General features: G+C 49.9%; 1 protein-coding gene across 2 annotated transcripts; it reads right to left on the bottom strand.

Moving 5' to 3' along the window:
- Window positions 1-1,486: 1,486 nt before the first annotated feature.
- CHST12 (carbohydrate sulfotransferase 12) lies at window positions 1,487-20,373 on the bottom strand. 2 transcript variants are annotated; one of them, XM_006074830.3, is made up of 2 exons: window positions 20,216-20,373; window positions 1,487-3,237 (listed from the first exon to the last, which is right to left on the bottom strand). In XM_006074830.3, the coding sequence occupies exon 2, from the start codon at window positions 3,162-3,164 to the stop codon at window positions 1,905-1,907; it is 1,260 nt and encodes a 419-aa protein (XP_006074892.1). In that variant the 5' UTR covers window positions 3,165-3,237; window positions 20,216-20,373; the 3' UTR covers window positions 1,487-1,904. The 2 variants fall into 2 exon arrangements, with proteins under 2 accessions (XP_006074892.1, XP_006074893.1); XM_006074831.3 differs by having other exon boundaries at window positions 20,180-20,365.
- Between the last annotated feature and the right edge of the window lie 731 nt (window positions 20,374-21,104).

Here is a 21,104-nt window from a genome sequence, read left to right as displayed (position 1 = left end):
GCCTGATGCTGCTGTCCTCCAGCGACTGGGGTGGAAAAATCCACGCCCGAATCACGGCTCAGCCTGTGTCTCCGCTAGCCCGCAGCTCTTCCCTCCTGCTATCTAGGGGGCTGTTCGGCCTCAGAGCTGGAGGAAGGGACACAAAGCACCGGCAGCCCGTGACCACGGGGCCCAGGTGGGCGGGGCGAGGGCGGCGCACGGAGGGGCGCCCTGAAGTCCCACCTCCCCACCATCCAGTCTCTCGCCGGACTTCTCTTCGCAGTTCTCGCTCCTCTGGCAGGCCCAGGGAACACCACTGTGCCCTGGGTCTGGGGGCAGTGCGCCTTCCACTCGTGCTGTCGCCACTGCTCCCGCTCCCGGTGAGGAGGGCGAGGGAGCGTGAGGGGGTGCAGGGAGCATGGGGCCACGCGGAGGCCATACTGGCGAGGGTGGAGGTGTGTGGGCCAGCGTGTGAACTTAACTCTTCCCGTTTCTGATGGGGCTGGAGCTGACCCTCCGTGTTCCCAGTTGTAGATCCCTTCGCTGCTGACCACTGCTGGCACTGTGCCCCTGCCCCTCCGAGGGAGCCTTCTTCCCTTCAGAGGTCAGCGCCATCCCACTCAAGCCTGCGCCGGGCTGAAGCGTGCCGAGTCCCCACTGCAGCAGGGGCATTCTGAAGGCCCGGAGACCTAAGCTATATGCTCCAGGCACAGCACATGCGCTCACAGTCCCGCCAGCCTCCCACCAGGACTGCAAGCTCACACACTCAAAATCCGCCGAGTGCAGGCGCAGGAAGACAGGCCGTGACGCCCGTCACTGACAAGAGTCACCCGGCAGGTCCTGGTCTGCCAGCGTGATGGTGCCATCATGAGCAAACGCCCTCCGGGTGGTGACCAGAACAGCCAGGTGGAATCATTTCGGGCAGGCCTGAGGGGTGACATTTGGTTCTCACCTAACGTACTCGAGGCAAAGGCAGGGACAAGTGCAAACCAGCTGTCTTCTTCATTAGCATCACCTCTGGCTGACGCATGATTAAATAATTTCCCAAAGAAAACACCCCAGCCTTCCCTTTTCACATGGATCACCTAATCAGAGAGCTTCCCCACCAGCTCAGTGGTAAAGAACCCACCCGCCAGGCAGGAGACCCGGGTTTGATCCCTGGGTAGGGAAGATCCCGTGGAGAAGGGAATGGCAACCCACTCCAGTGCTCTTGCCTGGAAAATCCCCACGACAGAGGAGCCTGGTGGGCTATAGTCCATGAGTTCACAAAGAGTCGGACACGACTGAGTGACTAAACAAAGCAGCTTTCGCTCCTGGAGGGTGTGCTGCCCTTGCACAAACATAGGAAGGCCTGTCTTAAACCCAAGGCCCTCCCTCCTGCTGAAGACAACCAGGAACCCTCCCTTCCTGAAATCGAGGCCCTGAAGCCTCAGCGCGGGCCACGGCGCTGCTCGGGGCCCTGGTGAGCTGCTGCCCCACTGGAAGAACCACAGTGCAGACGGCAGGAGCAGGTGTAACCTTTTACTCCACTTCCTTCTCCACTTTTCATATTAAATATCTGAAATATATTAATCTTAAAAAAACAATATTAACTCAATGAATGCAGTACTCAATGAATTAACAGTACTCATGAATGCAGGGAAGGAGTAAACAGTAAGTCTAGACTGCAAAACCATAGGTTATTTTACAAACTGGAGTGTGGGTGTGATACGTTCCAGGAGTTTCCAGCGGGCTCGTCAACAGAGCACTGTGGAATTCTGCGATGCATCACACCAGGAGAGAAACGAAGCCGTAAAAAAATATATGTGGCAGGCCAGCGCTCCGTGCTCTGGAGGACGGTCGCGGCGCCACAGGCCCTTCCTTCAGGTTGAAAGGAACGACAGAAGCACTTGTTTTTTTGGTGTTCGGGATTTCCCCCAGCGCCTTCAGTCTCTAAGTAGATTTTCGGGCTTGGGGTAGCCGAAGAGAACAAAATCTGCTTCGTACAGTTTGTAAAGCTGCTGCCTCCAGGCCAGGGGGATTTTGGCAAACCAGCCTTCCTCCCAGCTGCTGGCAGTCCTGTTCCGGTAACTCGGGGGGAACTGCAGCAGCTTGTCCACCTTGAGCAGCCGCAGCAGCTGGGCGGCGTCCTGGTCCAGGGTCTCCAGCTTCCCCACGAAGTCATAGTCGATCTGGCAGGGGTGGCAGAGGCGGTGCACCTGCCTCCAGTGCTCGTTGAAGGGCGCCAGCTGCTCGGTGTGCGGGTCCAGCAGGTACTGGATGAAGTTGGCGAAGGACAGCCTGAGGCCCGCGCTGAAGGCCTCGCTGACCGAGGCGGGCAGGCTGGTGTGGTTGGAGTACCTCTTCAGCATGGGCACCGCGAACTTCTGGTAGAACTCTTCGTTCTCCAGCTCGAACTTGCTGCGGAAAGCTGAGATGAGGCGGACGAAGGGGTCGCGCACAAACAGAAACTTGGTGTACTTCTTCAGTTTAATCTTCATGAGGTGCCTGGAGAACTTCCCGTAGCGCCGCCAGAACTTGTTGAAGGTCAGGTGGGTGCTGGAGTTGTGCACGTACTCCCGGGGGATGTCCAGCGGGTCACGGTAGGGCGTGCCCTGGTCTGAGAGGCTCTGGCTCAGGACGATCATCACCCGCTTCCAGTTGGTGCAGGCCACCTTGGGCACGTAGCAGTAGATGACCCCGTGGCGGTCGTCCACGATGAGGTGGTTCAGCTCGTAGTTGGGGATGTCGTCGAAGGAGCGCTCCTTGGTGGGGAACACGAAGCTGGCGTTGGCGCAGAACCCCCTCAGTACACTCCTCCGCTCGGCCTGCCGCGCATCTGGGTCTGCACTCTGCTGGGCAGCGCGGCTGGACCAGTCGTAGCCCCTCACGCTCTCCTCCAGGTTGCCGAGCACAGGCTTGCTGGAGGCCGGCAGGGAGGGCTGCTCTACCCTTTTACTCAAAAGTGGGCCCTGCTTCTCCCTGACGAAGCTCTCCCAAATCTCGAGGCTGGAGGTGAAGACGTCCCCGGGCGCTGAATTGGGGCTGGGGAAGGGCTTTAGCGCGTGCGGCCTGGAGAGGGCCGTGTGCAGGTTGAAGTGGGCGGGGCCCATGTTGTCCCAGTACACGATGATCAGGAGGACCATGAAGGCGGACCCTAAGACCAGCCACAGGCGGAAGAGCCGGCTCTTGGTCATCGTGTCCATGGATGCCTGGGCCTTTCCCTGGGCCCTTTCACTTCAGCTTCTGGTAGAGACGGGACGCCGTGCTCTGAGGAAGCTGGAAGACAACAGAGGCCAAGTGAGTGATTAAGGTCCTCTCTCAGCCTGCAGCCCGGACAGGAGGGGCTGCTTCTCCGCCTCTTCACCCTCTGTGAGCTGAGCTTTGTGGGGGACCTGGTGGGCGGGCGTCAGCTTCCCCACGTGATGTGACTCCCTTGCCCCACCCCAAGCCCCTTCTGCTGCGTCCACATCATCCAAACGAACACGTGAGCCGGGCCCCGTGAGAGGCCAAGGGAGCGCGTGATCTGGGCAGGCTTCTGCCGGGGCTCAGCCTTCACCCCACAGCACCGGCGGACGCTCAGGAGGGAAGACACGTGTGTGCTGGGGCTTCAGCACTGTGGAGGGCTGTCGCATGGCAGAGGGGGCAACTCCAGAAGAGAAAACCCGAAAATGAGTCAAACCCATGGAAGGAGTGCCCAATAACCATACGTGGGCCCGACACAGAACGGGCTGCTTGCTAACCCGTCCAGGGCTTCTCGCGCTGCGGACATCGGGGCACAGAGGGACAGAGCTCATCTTGGGAAGTCCAAAGGAGAGTCCCGCACTGAGCACTCTCTGGGACAACTCCCAGTGTATGGCTCTGAGTCTACATTTCTAGTAGACTATGCACCTGGTATCCAACACATTTTCATTAGGCAGAAATTTGAGTACAATCTCTATGCACCTTTGCAGCTTTTGTTTACCCTTAATTCACTTTTTTTTTTTAATGGAAAAGTGATACATACTCATGGTAAAGACTTTGGCAGACTGCGGTGCTGGAAAAGACTCTCGAGAGTCCCTTAGACAGCAGGGAGATGCAACCAGTCAATCCTAAAGGAAATCAACCCTGAATATTCATCAGAAGGACTGATGCTGAAGCTCCAATACTTTGGCCATCTGATGCAAAGAACTGACTCACTGGAAAAGATCCTGATGCTGGGAAAGACTGAGGGCAGGAGGAGAAGGGGACAAGAGAGGATGAGATGGCTGGATGGCATCACCGACTCAATGGACATGAGTTTGAGTAAGCTCTGGGAAATAGTGAAGCACAGGGAGGCCTGGCGTGCTGCAGCCCGTGGGGTTGCAAAGAGTTGGACACAACTTGGCAACTGAACAACAACATGTGATTATTAGACATTGTACAGGTAGTGACTGGAGGAAGAAACGGCAGCTGCTCCAGTGTCCGTGCCTGGAGAGTCCCAGGGACAGGGAGCCTGGTGGGCAGCCGTCCATGGGGTCACTGAGGGTCGGACACGACTGCGCGACTTCACTTTCACTTTTCACTTTCATGCATTGGAGGAGGGAATGGCAGCCCGCTCCAGTGTCCGTGCCTGGAGAGTCCCAGGGACAGGGGAGCCTGGTGGGCTGCCGTCCATGGGGTCGCACAGAGTTGGACACGACTGAAGCGACTCAGCAGCAGCAGCAGCAGACAGGTAATGAGCACACCACAGAAATCCTGAAGCAAGACTGCTGGTGAGATATCGTGCTGTCTCCTGCACAACTGTTGCTGCAGCTTCAGCTGGCTCCCTGCGAGTGGGTGTGAGTGAAAAACGCAGCAGCAACACTGCAACAGCTTTCAATACCCTTTTAATGGTAATGGTTATAATCACACACTTTTACAGCCTATTTTTAAACTAGATCACAAGTACCCATGTCACTGAAGATTTCAAGACCATCCCTTCTCAAGGATGTGCCAGGGTGAACAGTTTATTAAGATGAAACCATACATATATATATATATATTTTTTTTTTTTTTTTTTTTTAAAGTTTGCTACAGGCTGAGAAAGCAGCAAAGGGAAAAAGTAACTTAAGATGTCAGGTGATTTAAGAGACCAGTTTTCACTTTTAATATTAAGACCAACAAACAGAGTAGCAGTGATGCTGAGCCACGGTCGCATCTTGTGGACACAGGCACAGATCAGCCGCATGTTTACAATGCAAAGAACCACCTGGCCTGATGACCTAAACGCTTTATTTTTCAACCAAGAAGTAGTATACGCACACTAATAAATGCCAGTGTCTACATTTTTTACAAACTCTGACTCTCTTTATTAATAATTGCAAGGAAAAGACACGATCACAGTCACAAAAAAGACAAATATTGTCTTTCCATTTACATGAGGTTCCTAAAGGACTGAGATTCATAGACAGAAAGTAGAAGAGCCAGTGCCAGGGGCTGGGGAGGGCTGGGGAGCCAGTGTCCAGTGGGTACAGAGTCTGATGGGACGATGGCATGAGTTCTGTCAACGGATGGTGGCGACGGCTGCACAAGAGCTGTGTCTCGTTCAAGTGACATGAACGTGCTCACGCCACTGAGCGGAGCCCTTAAACACAGCCAAGGTGGTAAGTTTCATGTTATGTGTATTTTACCACAAAGAAAACACTGGAGGAAGAAAAATGCATTAGAGCTGTAACAGTCGACTTGTGGAGGAATTTCCAAGAGGTAATGCTGCATGAATACGGCAAATGTTGGACAGTGGGTACAAACTACAGCAAGGCCTAAATATGGTAGACAACTGTCAGAGGCTAACCTCGGAGCTGCTGCTGGGGCCACAAGTTACTTGTGCAACCTGTGCAAAAGCTCCACAGGTGACTCTACCTGCAATCTGTTTATTAAGCAAACACTCAAGTTTTAAAAATTTATAATTGGGGGTTATTGCACAAAAACAGGACAGGTCTTCCCCTTGGGACAGTGGAAATGCTGCGTCTGGTTACTCACTGGGGCGACTGGTCCAGGAGCCTCCCGGTGTCCTGCCACATCACGGCCCCTCCAGCCCTTCTACACCACGGGGACGCGTGCCTACACGCCAAGTGAGGCAGCACTGACCCATGAGGCTGAGGCCACGGTTCATTTTTAACATCAAGGAACGAGGGCAGTCCTCTGTGTTGTCATCTCTAACCTCAAACAAGCCACAAAAGCAGCAGTGGTGGAAACCCGACGGGCTGCGTGCATTACATGGCCTGTGAGAGCGGTGCTCCAGGAGGAGGGACCATGGCTGCCTTCACACATGCACCGAGCCCCAGAGTACAGCGTCTCGGAACTGCGACGAGAGAGCAGAGGAGCGAACGGAGCAGAGACTCGCACACAGCACTGCCAGCAGCAAGCTTTACTCTTCAAAAGGGAGCGGGACATCCGGGAACTTCTGGCCCAGCAGCCTGGGCAGCTCAAGCCGCATAATCCAGGCAACACATCCCCGTCCTCTGGGGGAGAGAGCAGAATGACGGGCAAAGCCAGGCTGAGAACTGACGTGCGTGCTTAGACACTTCAGTCGTCTCCGACTGTGTGACCCCGTGAACTGCAGTCTGCCAGGCTCTTCTGGCCATGGGACTCTCCTGGCAAGAATACTGGAGTAGGTTGCCATGCCCTCCTCCAGGGGATCTTCCTGACCCAGGGATCAAACCCGCATCTCCTGTATCCCCTGCATTACAGGAAAATGTGCTAAGCCACTGGGGAAGCCTGCTGAGAACCACAGACTGCTTCAAAAACATGTCAGGGAACAACAGTGACCTCATAAAGTAATTTCTGATTCATAAAATAAGGGCATTATTTCTGAACATAAATCTCCCAGTATTTCAAAAAGCGGTCAACAAAAAGCCCCACCAGAAGCAGCAGAGCAAGAAGAGCCTTCACAGAGGAAATGCTCCCTGTCAGTCTCGAGCTTTTGCCTCCAGCAACACAACCAACAGCAGAGTTGAGCTAGAAGTTTCATCTCTGGAGGGCTGGTTTTCTACCAAAGCAAAACACTGTGGCTAGGTAGAGAGCTTCTGGGCCTAAGCGGGGGCTGTTGAGCATTTCTGCTCACACAGGGCAGGGTATGATGCCAGAGCAGACGCGGCCACCCCTGGAGGCAAGCACCCCAGGCAAGCTGGCTGCCCACCTACGGCTGTTGGTCTGAAGGAGCCGTCGTGCCAACGACAGACAGGAGTCCAGGAAGATGGGGAGGTCTGTGACACAGAGCTGAGGGCCGACCTCCCTCACACTCAGGAGCGTGTTACCCCAACACAGTGAAAGCGAGGGCCACGTGGCCAGACCCACAATCAGACACGTGTAAGGGCATTTCCCACAGTTTAATGGCAGAACAGTACAGAAAGGTCCAGCGGTGTGTGCTAACTTCACATGTCAACTTGACTGAGCTGCGGCTGCACAGGTAGTTGGTCCCACACTCCAGCCTGTCTGTGAGGGTGATTCTGGATGACATTCAAGTTTGAATCGGTAGGCCGAGTAAAGCAGATGGTCCTCGCCAGCGTAGGTTAGCCTCGCCCACTTTGTTGAAAGCCTGACTAGAACAAAAGGGCAAGGGAAGAGAGACTTCCCTCCCTCCACCCGACTGTCTTTGAGCTGGAGCGCTGGTTTCCTGCCTTCAGACGCGGACAAGCACTGGACCCCTCACCACGGGCGTTCCTGGTTCTCAGGTCTCAGACTCAGACTGGAACCTACAAGCGGCTCCCTGGGTCTGAACTTCTCAGCCTCCACACCAATTTTTATGCAGGCAATTCCTTGTGATAAATACACACGCAGACACACACACACACACACACACACACACACACAGACATGTACATACACACCCCTTACTGAGGTTCTGTTTCTCTGGAGAGCCCTCACTAATATATGAATGTTTATTTTGTCATTTGGACTAGGGTTTGTGGGTCTGTGTGTGTTTGTGTATTTACTACATAGTATACAAATCTGCCTGCAATGCAGGAGACCCTGGTTCGGTTCCTGGGTTGGGAGGATCCCCTGGAGAAGGGATAGGCTACCCACTCCAGTATTCTTGGGCTTCCCTCGTGGCTCAGATGGTGAAGAATCCACCTGCAATGTGGGAGACCTGGGTTCCATCCCTGGGTTGAGAAGACCCCCTGGAGGAGGGCATGGCAACCCACTCCAGTATTCTTGCCTAGAGAATCCCATGGACAGAGGAGCCTGGTGGGCTACAGTCCATGGGGTCACAATGAGTCGGACATGACTAAGTGACTAAGCAGAAGAAGAAGCAGAAGTAGACCAAACCAGTGAGAATTAAACAGTGAGTGGTAATAAATGGAAATTAATGGATCTGTTGTTGTGGAAAGGAATGTTAGATGCAGAGAATTTCAGCCAGTATAGAATATCCAATACAAGTATTCCAGAGGCAGAAGCTGAGATTCTTTTTTCCCCCTATAGATATCCTGCTGTTCCAGCACCCCATTTGTTTAAAAGACTGTTCTTTCCTGATTAAATCACATTAGCACCTCTGCTTTTTTTTTCTAAGTGAAGTTTACTGAGCTATGATTTATACACAATAAAACGCACTCTTTTAAACTGCACAGTCTGATTAGTCTGGGCAAATGAACACTGTTTAAGACACAGAACATTCCCATCATCCCCCAAAGTTCCCGCACCCTCCCCAACATCCAGCCCCAGGCAGCTGCCAATCTGTTATCTGCCCTGTAGTCCTGCCTCTTCTAGAATGTCACAGAAATGGAATTACACAGGAAGCGAGAGCTTGTATTTGGCTTCCTTCACTTAACAAGATGCTTTTGAGATTTGTCTAGGATGTCGCTTGTATCACGGCTGAACAGTACCTGCTATATGGATAAACCACTATCTGTTTATCCATTTACCAACTGATGAACTTTGGAGTTAGTTCTCTTTTTTGGTTATTATGAAAAAAATTGATACCAGCTTTTTTTGCATACAGACCAGTTTTTTTTTTTTATGCTGAGACATTCAAAAAGTCAAAAAGATTGTATTTAAAAACATCAAACAGATTTTTAATTTCCTGGAAGGTTCTATAAGATCCATAACAGCAGATGTTCTAGAATAAAGCTTAGGGATTCTATTTAAAGATGAATCAAACTGACCATCAAAATATTATATATGAATCTTAGATTATCATTTTTCAATTATAAAATTTTACAGGCTCAAGTGAGTAGAGCAAGTTTGTGGGGCAAAAGGTTAATATACAAAAGTTAACCATTTTCCTATATATCAGCAATGAACAAGTGGAATTTGAAATTAAAAACACAATTCCATTTATTAGCACCTTCCCAAAATAAAATATTTACGTATGAATTTAATATGTACAAGATCTCTATGAAGAAAACTGAAAAATTCTGATGAATGAAATCATCAGAAGAACTAAATAAATGAAGAGATATTCTATGTGCAAACTGCTAAGGATAGGAAGACTCAATATTGTCAAGATGTCAGTTCTTCCCAGTTCCATCAACAGATTAATCCCAGCCAAAATCCCAGCAAGTTCTTTGTGGACATCAACAAACTCTTTCTAAAGTTTGTACATGGAGGCAAAAGACCCAGGGAAGCCAACACAATACTGAAGGAGAAGAATAAAGCTGGAAGATTGATGCTATGAGGCTTCAAGATTTACCACAAAGCTACAGTAATCAAAATGGTGTGATATCGGCAAAGAATAGAGAACTAGATCAGTGGGACAGAATGGAGCCCAGAAACAGACCCCCATACAGCCAACTGATTTTTAACAAAGGAGCAAAGGCAGAACAATGGAACAAGACTGCAACAAGTGGTGCTGGAGCAACCGGACATCCACACGTGAAAAAAAAGAATCTAGACACAGACTTCACACCCCTCACAGAAATTAACCCAAAATGGATAACAGACCTAAATGTAAAATGCAAAACGATTACAGCTCCGAGAAGAAAACTTAAACGACCTTGCATATGGTGATACCTTTTAGATAACGCCAAAGACACTATCCATGAATGAGATTACTGTCCACACGAAGGTCTGTACAAGAATGTTCACTGTGACTTCATTCAAAATTACTAAAAGCTGAAAACAACCCTGAGGTCCACCACCAAGTGAATGAATCAACAAACTGATGTGCACATTCGGCAGAAAAACCGCTCGATAAAAAAGAACGAGCCACCGATTCACACGTCCATACACGCCGATTCACACATCCATACACGCCGATTCACACGTCCATACACGCCGATTCACACATCCATACATGCCGATTCACAGATCCATACACGCTGATTCACACATCCATACACACGGATTCACACATCCATACACGCCGATTCACACATCCATACACACGGATTCACACATCCATACATGCCGATTCACAGATCCATACACGCCGATTCACACATCCATACACACTGATTCACACATCCATACACACGGATTCACACATCCATACACGCCGATTCACACATCCATACACACGGATTCATACATCCATACGCACCGATTCACACATCCATACACACGGATTCACACATCCATACACACAACCACACAGACGGATCCTGCAGATGAACCCAGACACGCAAGAGCACACGCCACATGATTTCACTTTCAAGTTCATAAAAGGCAAAATTAGTAACAGAAAGCATCAACTAACTGCCAAGGGACAGGGGAAAATGTGGGCGAGGGACGTTTTCTATTCCATTGTCTGTAAGGGTGGTTACACAGGTGGGTATATCTGTCATGGAAGTTTACGCTTAGAATGCGTGCATTTTATTGCATGTAAATTATACCTCAATGCATTTGACTGGAAGTGGAAAAAATGTGAGCGGTCTTATTAATTCAATCTCCAAGAGTTAAAGCTTTTCAGCATAAACTCTATGCAACTAAGCAGCTGTCACTCACTCCCACCATGGACGACAAGAACACCAGCACTGAAGCCCTGCACACACGCTTAGAGACTGGGAAGAGAAGGACGAGGGTTCTGAGGCCCAGGCCAGTCTCTGCCGAGCGGCCTGCCGTATTTCTTTAAGTCTGAGTTTTACTTCTTTACCTATAAAACAAGAATAATCAAGGTCTTTCTGCTACCCAGAGCTACTGAGAGGATGAAAATGAGAAAATATCAGCTAAATGTTTTGTAAAATAGTAAAGCGTGTTCTTTACACTATACCACTGGCCCTTTTATCTGTTTCATGTGGCTCTCAAATATAACATTTTTATTATTAGTCATGCTATCTATCAATATCCAGGTGTTAGCAGTCAAACAAGAACGTATGATTTTAATTAACTTTATAATAAAAACAACAGTAGTTAATATGCTTTCCAAAGTGCTGATATAAGGTCTGCATTTCTTAAGTTATTTAATCCTCATGATAATTTTGATAGAGTTAGGGCAAAATAGCCAGGCAAGTTGCCCAAGTGTGAACAGCTACCACTGCTCAGAGTTGACATTTGACAACTGATTTCAGAGCCTACGTTCTCAACTATTACACTCTACCAGCCTCTCAGGAAGTATTTAATGTGGAATTGGTTGGTTTTCCTAGGCACTCAAATTTTTATCACCTTTATTTCTGAGAGAATTCGCTTCTCCTTGTCCAAATAACCAACTTCTGACCCTTAAATCAAATGACATGACCTTCATTAAGAAGTCCAAGAATGTTTCAAATTTTATTTATTTATGCTACTGGCAAAGAGACCAGAAACTATCTACTTCTTATCCAGCTTTGCAAACACTATATAAGGCAAATAATTCCCTGTGGTTCTCATCACTGCAGTCGACAGAAATCTGGAAAGTTTGTCAGTGAAATCAAAATTTACTCTTTGCACCCTCTATTGCCCAGCCCTGCAACTGATGCTCTGGTGCTGGATTAAAACCCCTATTGAAAGGTATATGTTCACTTCATGCCACCAGCATTGGGGGTTTCAGTTCAGTTCAGTCGCTCAGTCGTGTCTGACTCTTTGCGACCCCATGAATCGCAGCACGCCAGGCCTCCCTGTCCATCACCAACTCCCGGAGTTCACTCAAACTCACGTCTATTGAGTCGGTGATGCCATCCAGCCATCTCATCCTCTGTCGTCCCCTTCTCCTCCTGCCCTCAATCCCTCCCAGCATCAGAGTCTTTTCCAATGAGTCAACTCTTCGCATGAGGTGGCCAAAGTACTGGAGTTTCAGCTTTAACATCATTCCTTCCAAAGATATCCCAGGGCTGATCTCCTTCAGAAAGGACTGGTTGGATCTCCTTGCAGTCCAAGGGACTCTCAAGAGTCTTCTCCAACACCACAGTTCAAAAGCATCTATTCTTCGGCACTCAGCTTTCTTCACAGTCCAACTCTCACATCCATACATGACCACTGGAAAAACCATAGCCTTGACTAGACGGACCTTTGTTGGCAAAGTAACGTCTCTGCTTTTCAATATGCTATCTAGGATGACTACTGGGGGTTTATTTGCTTGTAAAATTACTTCACTTGTATTCAGTTAACCCTGAGAACTAAATCTGACAGTGTATCCAAATAAAAATAAGTAATAAATGGTGACATTGATGAGAACCAAAGGTTGATGTTCTTCTCAGAAGACCTGAAAGAACACTGAGCCAAACTTGGCCTTTGAAATAAAGTAACTTCCCAGAGAGCTGGCCACAGCACAGACGGCCATCTGTTGACATGCTGTCTTCACACCTGGTGTTTGAGCCCAGGGAGAGCCTCACAGTAGCCAGGATATTAAGGTAGGCACTCTGGCCCCATATTCCCAAAATAGATTTCAGGTTCTTGGGAGATGGGGGTCATGTCTACTATTTCTTCTGTGTTCCTCACAGGACTCAAATACTTGTTGCAAGGTACTTGACTCTGGAATCCAAACAATAACTCATTTCCCAGAGCTAAGTCAATTCAAAGAAATTATTTCAAGGGAAAATAGATAATAAGTTTTACTACGATTAGCTGAAAAACCCGATTAAGGGCTTTACCTTCCTAATACACGCAGACCCTAGCCTCCGCGGCCAGCTCTCACCCGCATCGCTGCAGCAGCCTCTGACCTCTGACCCGGCCTCCCCGCCTCTGCTCTCGTGTCCATACAGTGCAGCCACAGTTATTCCGCCAAAGTCAGATCCCGTCACAGCTCTGCTCAAACTCTCAATCACTGGGGTCCAATGTCTTCCCATTTCCAGTCCTTACGATGGCCCATGACAAGCCCTACAGGACGGGGATCTCACACTCCCATGCCTTTCACTCCCCATCAATGGCCCTACTCGAGCCACAGTGGCCTCCTCGCTGTCCACCACCCGCACCAACCAGGCTCCCACTGTCTGGACGGCTCACACCCAGGAATCCTGTGGCTCACCTCGGCACCTCACCTCATCAGCAAGGGCTGCCCTGATCACTCCCCACCCTGCCAGCCCATCCTACCTGCTTCTTCTCTGTCTCATTTGTCATCACCTAATATGAAATTAAAAGACACTTACTCCTTGGAAGGAAAGTTATGACCAACCTAGATAGCATATTTGGAGAAGGCAATGGCACCCCACTCCAGTACTCTTGCCTGGAAAATCCCAAGGACGGAGGAGCCTGGTAGGCTCCAGTCCATGGGGTCGCTAAGAGTTGGGCACGACTGAGCGACTTTACTTTCACGTTTCACTTTCATGCACTGGAGATGGAAATGGCAACCCACTCCAGTGTTCTTGCCTGGAGAATCCCAGGGACAGAGGAGCCTGGTGGGCTGCCGTCTATGAGGTCGCACAGAGTTGGATACAACTGAAGCGACTTAGCAGCAGCAGCAGATAGCATATTAAAAAGCAGAGACATTACTTTGCCAACAAAGGTCCGTCTAGTCAAGGCTATGGTTTTTCCCGTGGTCATGTATGGATGTGAGAGTTGGACTGTGAAGAAAGCTGAGTGCCGAAGAATTGATGCTTTTGAACTGTGGTGTTGGAGAAGACTCTTGAGAGTCCCTTGGACTGCAAGGAGATCCAACCAGTCTATCCTAAAGGAGATCAGTCCTGGGTGTTCATTGGAAGGACTGATGTTGAAGCTGAAACTCCAATAGTTTGGCCACCTCATGCGAAGAGTTGATTTATTGGAAAAGACCCTGATGCTGGGAGAGATTGGGGGCAGGAGAAGGGGATGACAGAGGATGAGATGGCTGGATGGCATCACCAACTCAAGGGACATGAGTCTGAGTGAACTCCGGGAGTTGGTGATGGACAGGGAGGCCTGGCGTGCTGCTATTCATGGGGTTGCAAAGAGTCGGACACAACTGAGCGACTGAACTGAACTGAATATTAAATATGATCTCTGTTCATTTCCAAGGCAAACCATTCAATATCATGGTAATCCAAGTCTATGCCCCAACCAGTAACGCTGAAGAAGCTGAACAGTTCTATGAAGACCTACAAGACCTTCTAGAACTAACACCCAAAAAAGATGTCCTTTTCATTATAAGGGACTGGAATGCAAAAGCAGGAAATCAAGAAACACCTGGAGTAACAGGCAAATTTGGCCTTGGAGTAAGAATGAAGCAGGGCAAAGAGTTCTGCCAAGAGAACTGGTCATAGCAAACACCCTTTTCCAACAACACAAGAGAAGACTCTACACATGGACATCACCAGATGGTCGACACCGAAATCAGATAGATTATATTCTTTGCAGCCAAAGATGGAGAAGCTCTATACAGTCAGAAAAAACAAGACCAGGAGCTGACTATGGCTCAGATCATGAACTCCTTATTGCCAAATTCAGACTTAAATTGAAGAAAGTAGGGAAAACCACTAGATCATTCAGGTATGACCAAAGTTTCTGCCAAAACGTGATCCACTGGAGGAGGGAATGGCAAACCACTCCAGTATTCTTGCCACAAGAACCCCACGAATGAAATTCTTTAACAAGTTAAAAGAAAAAAGCTAAAGAAAGCACCAAATCTCTGATATGTGACCACAGCCAAGAGACAGGATACTGAGAACAATAACAATAATGGACAGGAAATAAGAACAAGTAAACTCTCCCCATAAGAAAGAGCCTGCTGAGTGACCCAGCTGCACACAGAATACCAAGGGTCTGGCCTCTTCCTTCATTAGAGTGGGAAGCATACTGCTTTGTCTTTATTTTGATCAACATTATGTATGTATGTTAAAGGATTACATCATCAACTGTAAACACAGCCTCCAGTCCCTGCTTTCCTGTTACCCATCTCCATCTTTCTCCCCCATTCTTGTTTGTTTTTGGCCATGCAGCACGTGCGATCACAGTTCCTCGGCCAGGGATCAAACCCATACCCCTGCAGCGGAAGCACAGAGTCTTAACCACTGGACTGCCAGGGAAGGCCCTCCCTCATTCTTAGTTGTCTCTTTTGGTGTTACCACCTGCCTCTAAGTAATTGCCCTGGGCGATAACCTAATAGTTCAGCTTGGGTATCATCCACTGACTTTCCCAAATAGTGGCAGGTGGCAGGCAGAAATGCAGTCTTTCTTTCCTCCATCAGCCCTTCAAACAACCATGCCATGCTCATCTCCACGCCTCCTCCAGACAGGCATATCATCATTTTAATGAGAGCGATATTCAATGTTTACATAAATTATTACCGTTGCGCAAAGGCTATTCACAGCAAAGCCTTGCAGTACACCATAATTATTTTTCTTTCCTGCACAACGGCTTATTTTCCCCGGAACTTGTTAACAGTCTCATGCTTTCATTTGCTTTGTTTTCTATGTACTTATCACTACTACAACCCCAGCTCTGCCAACTGTCTGCATCTCCCCTCCAGATGCTTCAGAGCACCCGGGACTCTGACTTTCATCTTCCCCAAAAAATCCCTTTGAGGAAACATCGAGGCTCAAGTCATGAGATACCTGCTCTCCCTACCCAGTGCCTGGCTTGGCTGGCATCCCAGCTTCTCCACCTACCCAGAAGATTCTTTTCACCTTTTCTCTGAGGATAATTCTGTCTCTTCTAGTTCTGACTTTCCAGATTCCCCACCTTATTCTGGGAAAGTACGCTTGCCAGTCATTTCTTTAAAATACATGAGAGACAAATTTTTGGAGCAAGTGTGAAAATATCTTTATTCTACCCTTCTTTGCCTGATTTTAAAATTCAAGGTAAAATATTTTCCTTCAGAATTTTGAAAGCAATGCTCTCTTGCCTCCTAGCTTCCAATGCTCCTGTAGATGGCTCCCAAGCCATTCTGCTCCATCCTGGGATGACCCGCTGGTGGCCTTTGTTCTTTCTCTAGAAGCTAACACAATCTTCTTAGTCCAGAGTTCTGAAATTTCACAGCAGTGTGTCTTGGAGAGAGTGTGCACGGTTCTCTCTCCATGGAAATTCTGAAACACACACCTTTGGATGCACTTTCAAATAAACTCCTTGCTTCCAAACTCTCACTAGTCACTACCAGAAATTCAGTATTCCTCCCTATACAAACTTGCTCCCCACACTCTGAATATCCAAATTGGGAACTGAACAGACGAGGTGAGTGGCAGATACCTGCATTTTCATCTGTGGTGCTGGTCACTCAGTGGGCCCTTCAAAGGAGGAAGTTTTGGTTTTAGGATTTACCTTATAACTTTGTGGATGATTTTATCCCATTTCTTGCTGAACCGCTTATTATGTAAACTGCCTAATCTGATCATTTAGTTTTCTTTTTTCTCTCATTTTCCATCTCTTTCTGTTGTTGTTCTATTTCCTGAGCTGTCAACGTCTTCTTCACCTACTGAGTTTTTTATTTTTTCCACTGTATTTATACACATGACTCATCTTTTTGGATTTCTGAATGCCCTTTTAAAACAAAAAAAAATCCTCAATCCTCTGTGGTGACCTTTTCCTAAATGGAAAGGAAACCAAGGAAAGAGGGGATATATGTGTTAAGTGTGGCTGATTCACTTTGCTGCACAGCAGAAACACAACACTGTAAAGCGACTATACGCCAATAATGTACATAGAAAAGAGCGCCTTCTTCTTGTCTACCGATGCAGTATTTTCCAGCTCCACGTGTGCATTAGTGACAGTATGCATTTTCAGTTTTCTTCCGGCATACTCTCTACTGCTTCCAAGTATGTGTCACGATCTCTGTCTTCCCAATCAGAGGTTTCGTCGCTTGTCCCTGGTTGCTGCTGCTGCTGCTGCTGCTAAGTCACTTCAGTCGCGTCCAACTCCGTGTGACCCCATGGACGGCAGCCCACCAGGCTCCGCTGTCCCTGGGATTCTCCAGGCAAGAACACTGGAGTGGGTTGCCATTTCCTTCTCCAATGCATGAAAGTGAAAAGTCAAAGTGAAGTCGCTCAGTCATATTCGACTCTTTGTGACCCCATTGTCTGCAGCCTACCAGGCTCCTCCATCCATGGGGTTTTCCAGGCAAGAGTATTGGAGTGGGGTGCCATTGCCTTCTCCGTGTCCCTGGTTATCCGGTCCTATTTAAGGGGAAGGGGATTAAAAGAACTGGAAGCTTTGGACTCTAGAAGGGAGTTATTAACTATGAGCTTCGTTAGTGAGTGCTCCAATTGGGCCTCCTTACTGTGGACCTTCCTGTCATTATTTTGAGATCCTTTCTCAGGCTACTCACTTTCCCCAAAGATTCTTCTGTTCTCCTGCCTGGAAGGAGAAGTACCAATTGACAGTACTCCGGGAGCCACAGAGGCTCCATTTCCTTCACCCTCTTGTGTTCTGTGCAGCCGTCCACCCCTTCTCCCCCAGTATTTCCTATTCCTCTCTGAAATTCAGTTCTCTAAGCAGTTACAGAAACCACCACCTTGGTTAAGTACAGGAAGTGCTAAGTTACTGAGTCAGTTATCATTAAGCACATCTGCTGGCAAATGACTGGTGAACGATGAGCCTGGCTGCAGCCACAGACCCACTAAGTACTGTGAAACTAGCCACTCCTCTCTGAAGAAAAAGAGAAACAATCTAAAAATTGAAACTGTAAGATGTTAGTTTAAAAAAACTACAAACTAGCAGCATTTGTTTCAGTATTATCAATATCCTGTCTCTTACCCAGGAAGGGCACTTCAACCTGAGACCTTTCTGGAAGAGAACCACTCACTAGCCTTAGTGACTATGCAGTAATGACTGTAAGCTACATTTCCTTTGTCAACCATCCAACGTGCTCCTCTTCTGCCATCTACCCCTTTCCTGCTGGCATTCCCCAGGATTCCCTCCCAGGGCACATTCTTTCTCTCCAAGAGCACATCTCACCCAGGATGGCCCACAAATACTGTAAATTTCACAAGCCTAAAAATCAAATGCATTTTAGCCCCTTCCTTCTCTACATTTGCTCCAGTATTCCCTAGCTCAGGTACTGGCCCTCCTCAGCAACCACGTGAGACATCCTGGTTACTTCTGCCTTTTTCCTTTCCCTCTCACCACATCCCACAAAGTGCAGTAGCACTGTGGACTCTCCTGCTTCTTTCAAGCCGACGCCCTTCTTGACTCTCAGCCACTGTTCTGACCCACACCCCCTATAACTGTACCCAATTCAGTCTCCATCTCCTGATACCCTGGACCCATTCCTCTGTTCTCACAAGGATTACTTCTCTAAAACACATCTTTCACATTCCACCCCAAACCTTGACTACCCCTCACCAAGAGGATAAAGTCCAAGCTCCCTGGCAAAGCATTCAAGGCTCTTCGATCAGAAACCTCTTTCTGGCCTTGGTTTGCATTTCAATCCTCAAACCCCATCCTCCAATCAACACAGGGACTCACTGCTCCCTCCCCTCAAACATTCCATTCACTTCCTCCTTTCCACACACCCTGGAATGTTCTCCCCAAACTTCACTCATCTCTCAAGGCCCAACTCATGTCACCTCCACTATGGAAAACTTCTGCAACACCTAACAACGAGTTTAGCTGCTCCCTCTTTCTTCGCACTTTGTAAACACCTAGATGACAACGCTAATCACAGGGTATTACAGTCAGGCTACCCATGCCACCAGCTTCGAGCCCTACCTGGCATCTTACGAAGGATGAGAGGCTCAGTTTGCTCAGCTGATGAAGCAGGTGCACACGGAGTGGCAGCGAACAGCAGTGCTGGCTTGAAAACACCAGCCCAGCGTCTTACAGACCATCTGGCAAGAAACTGAGCATCCATGCACTGCCATGCAGGCACTCTCTAAATGCTCAGCAGCGCTCCCCTCAGGCAGCAATTTCCTAGGTGTTAGCTGACACTTAGGTGGTAGTGTTGCAATATATAAGTGTATCAAATCAACACTCTGCACATCTTAAACTTACACAATGCTACATCAATTATACTTCAATTTTTAAAAATCTTCCTAGTATCTCCTTTTTCACCCTGACACCAGCCCTGTCTCACATTCCCAACACCAGATGTTCACAGAGAAGGGCTAGACTGTGTCCTGATTTGGGGGCAGGTGAGGACCAGCTGAGCTGTTTCTCAGCTGCCCCCTGCCTGGACCCACACATTAGGGGACAATCTCCTTAGAGATGCACTTGCATCCACTCTCCCCCAATCCACATTCTCATTCATCCAGGGTCTCCCGAGTCTCTCCGGCGTCGAATCATAAAATAAATAATTCAATAATCACAGGAACACTATGGCTTGTTGTGCTCCGCGCCAGACGGAACCTCGGCTCCAGCCAAAGGCTCGCCGGAGATGTCTTGGTGGCTGCGAGCCCAAGTGGAAGATATAAGTCCTACTGTTCGCGACTAATACATGGCTTCCTCGCGCTGTTTCTGGAGCAAAGGCTCATCTGAGTGGTGCTCTTCCAGGACGCGCCCGCCTCGGCCAGGGCTGCAGTTCAGGCCGGCGGTCAGCGGGTCGGGGGAATGCCCGCGGCTTCGGGCGGCCCAGGGCATCGAGTGGGGCCCCCCTGCAATAGGCTGGTGGGGGGACGCGTGCGCCCGGGGCGCCCGGCCTCGCGCCGGAGCCCCGAGCGCCTGCTCCCGCTCCACGCTCCCGACCAGCCCGAGGGGGAAGCCGAAGACCCCTCGGCCGCCGCCGGCCCCCTGCAGGATCGATGCCCGGCGGCCAAAACGGGCGGGGACCAGCCCCGACGGCGGGAGTTGACCGGCCGCGAGCTCCAGCGCCCGGTCCAGGTCTCCCTCACCCCCGCAGGACTGGGGCTCAGAGACGGTGCGAGCCCGGCCAAGGTCACACAGCGACGGCGCGGGGGCTCGGCCCGGGGCTGCGCCGGACCTGCCCCGGCGGCTGAGGGGGCAGGACCAGCCCCGGCTCGCCGGCGCCACCCCGGTCCCGCGCCCCTCGCCTCACCTCACCCTGCACCCCTCATCTCTCCGCTCGCCTCACCTCGCGCGCCCCTCACGTCCCTTCGCATCACCTCACCTCGCGCCGCAGCTCGCGCCTCCAACGCCTCGCGACCGGCGGCGCCTCTCGAGGCCGCCCCTCCACCGGCCCCGCCCCCTGCTCCTCCTCTCGCGAGAAGTCACGGCCGCGGAGGGGCCGGGGAGGCCGAGTCGCACCCCCACGCAATGCGCCTGCGCCTTCCGCACCGCCCCCGGGCCTCCCCAGCCCCTGCCATGTGGCGCCGTATTTACGGCTCGGAGCGACCCCGCCCCCGGCCGCCGGGAGCCCCGCCCCCTTCCCAGTAGCCAATCCTGTGCGGCCGGGCGCTCGAGGCCAGCGCGCTGCTGCAGCCGCTCGGGTACACCAGGCCAGCACCTGCTGTCTCCCGGGCCGGCTCGCGAGCAGCGACTGCCTGCAGAGCATCCTTATGCCAGGCCCTGTGTGGCCTTGAGCAAGTGACTGAACCTCTCTCTGTGACTGTCTCCAAGTACCTCAGTAGGGCCGCGACTTCGTCCTGCAGGGAGCTAACGAGACTCAGATATATGGTGCTGAGCGACGTGCCTGATGCATCATCTGCACTCCCCTCGTGGTTCTTACTGTTTTGTTTTTTTTTAATTGGGGTAAAAATACACATGACATATTGCCTCTAACCATGTTTAATGTACCACGGGGCAGTAAGTGCATTCCTATTTCGTGCAACCGTTTCCACTGTTTGTCCCCAAGACTTTTGCGATCAGTTGTTCATGGTTCCACCGGGTAAATGAGTTGCCTTCTGATGAAGCCACGTCTCATTCAGTCACGCGGCAGGGAGGTCCTGCTGCTGGGCCCTGGAGGCGGGGGAGTGAAGGAGACAGGAAATTATCTTATTTACATATTATTTATTTGTTTATTTTTGGCTGTGCTGGATCTTCCTTGCTGTGAGCATTTT

Source organism: Bubalus bubalis, chromosome 24 (genome assembly GCF_019923935.1).
Source record: "Bubalus bubalis isolate 160015118507 breed Murrah chromosome 24, NDDB_SH_1, whole genome shotgun sequence".
NCBI lineage: Eukaryota > Metazoa > Chordata > Mammalia > Artiodactyla > Bovidae > Bubalus > Bubalus bubalis.
Note: the sequence above shows the minus strand (reverse complement) of the source record. Positions and strands in the feature narration are given on the sequence as shown.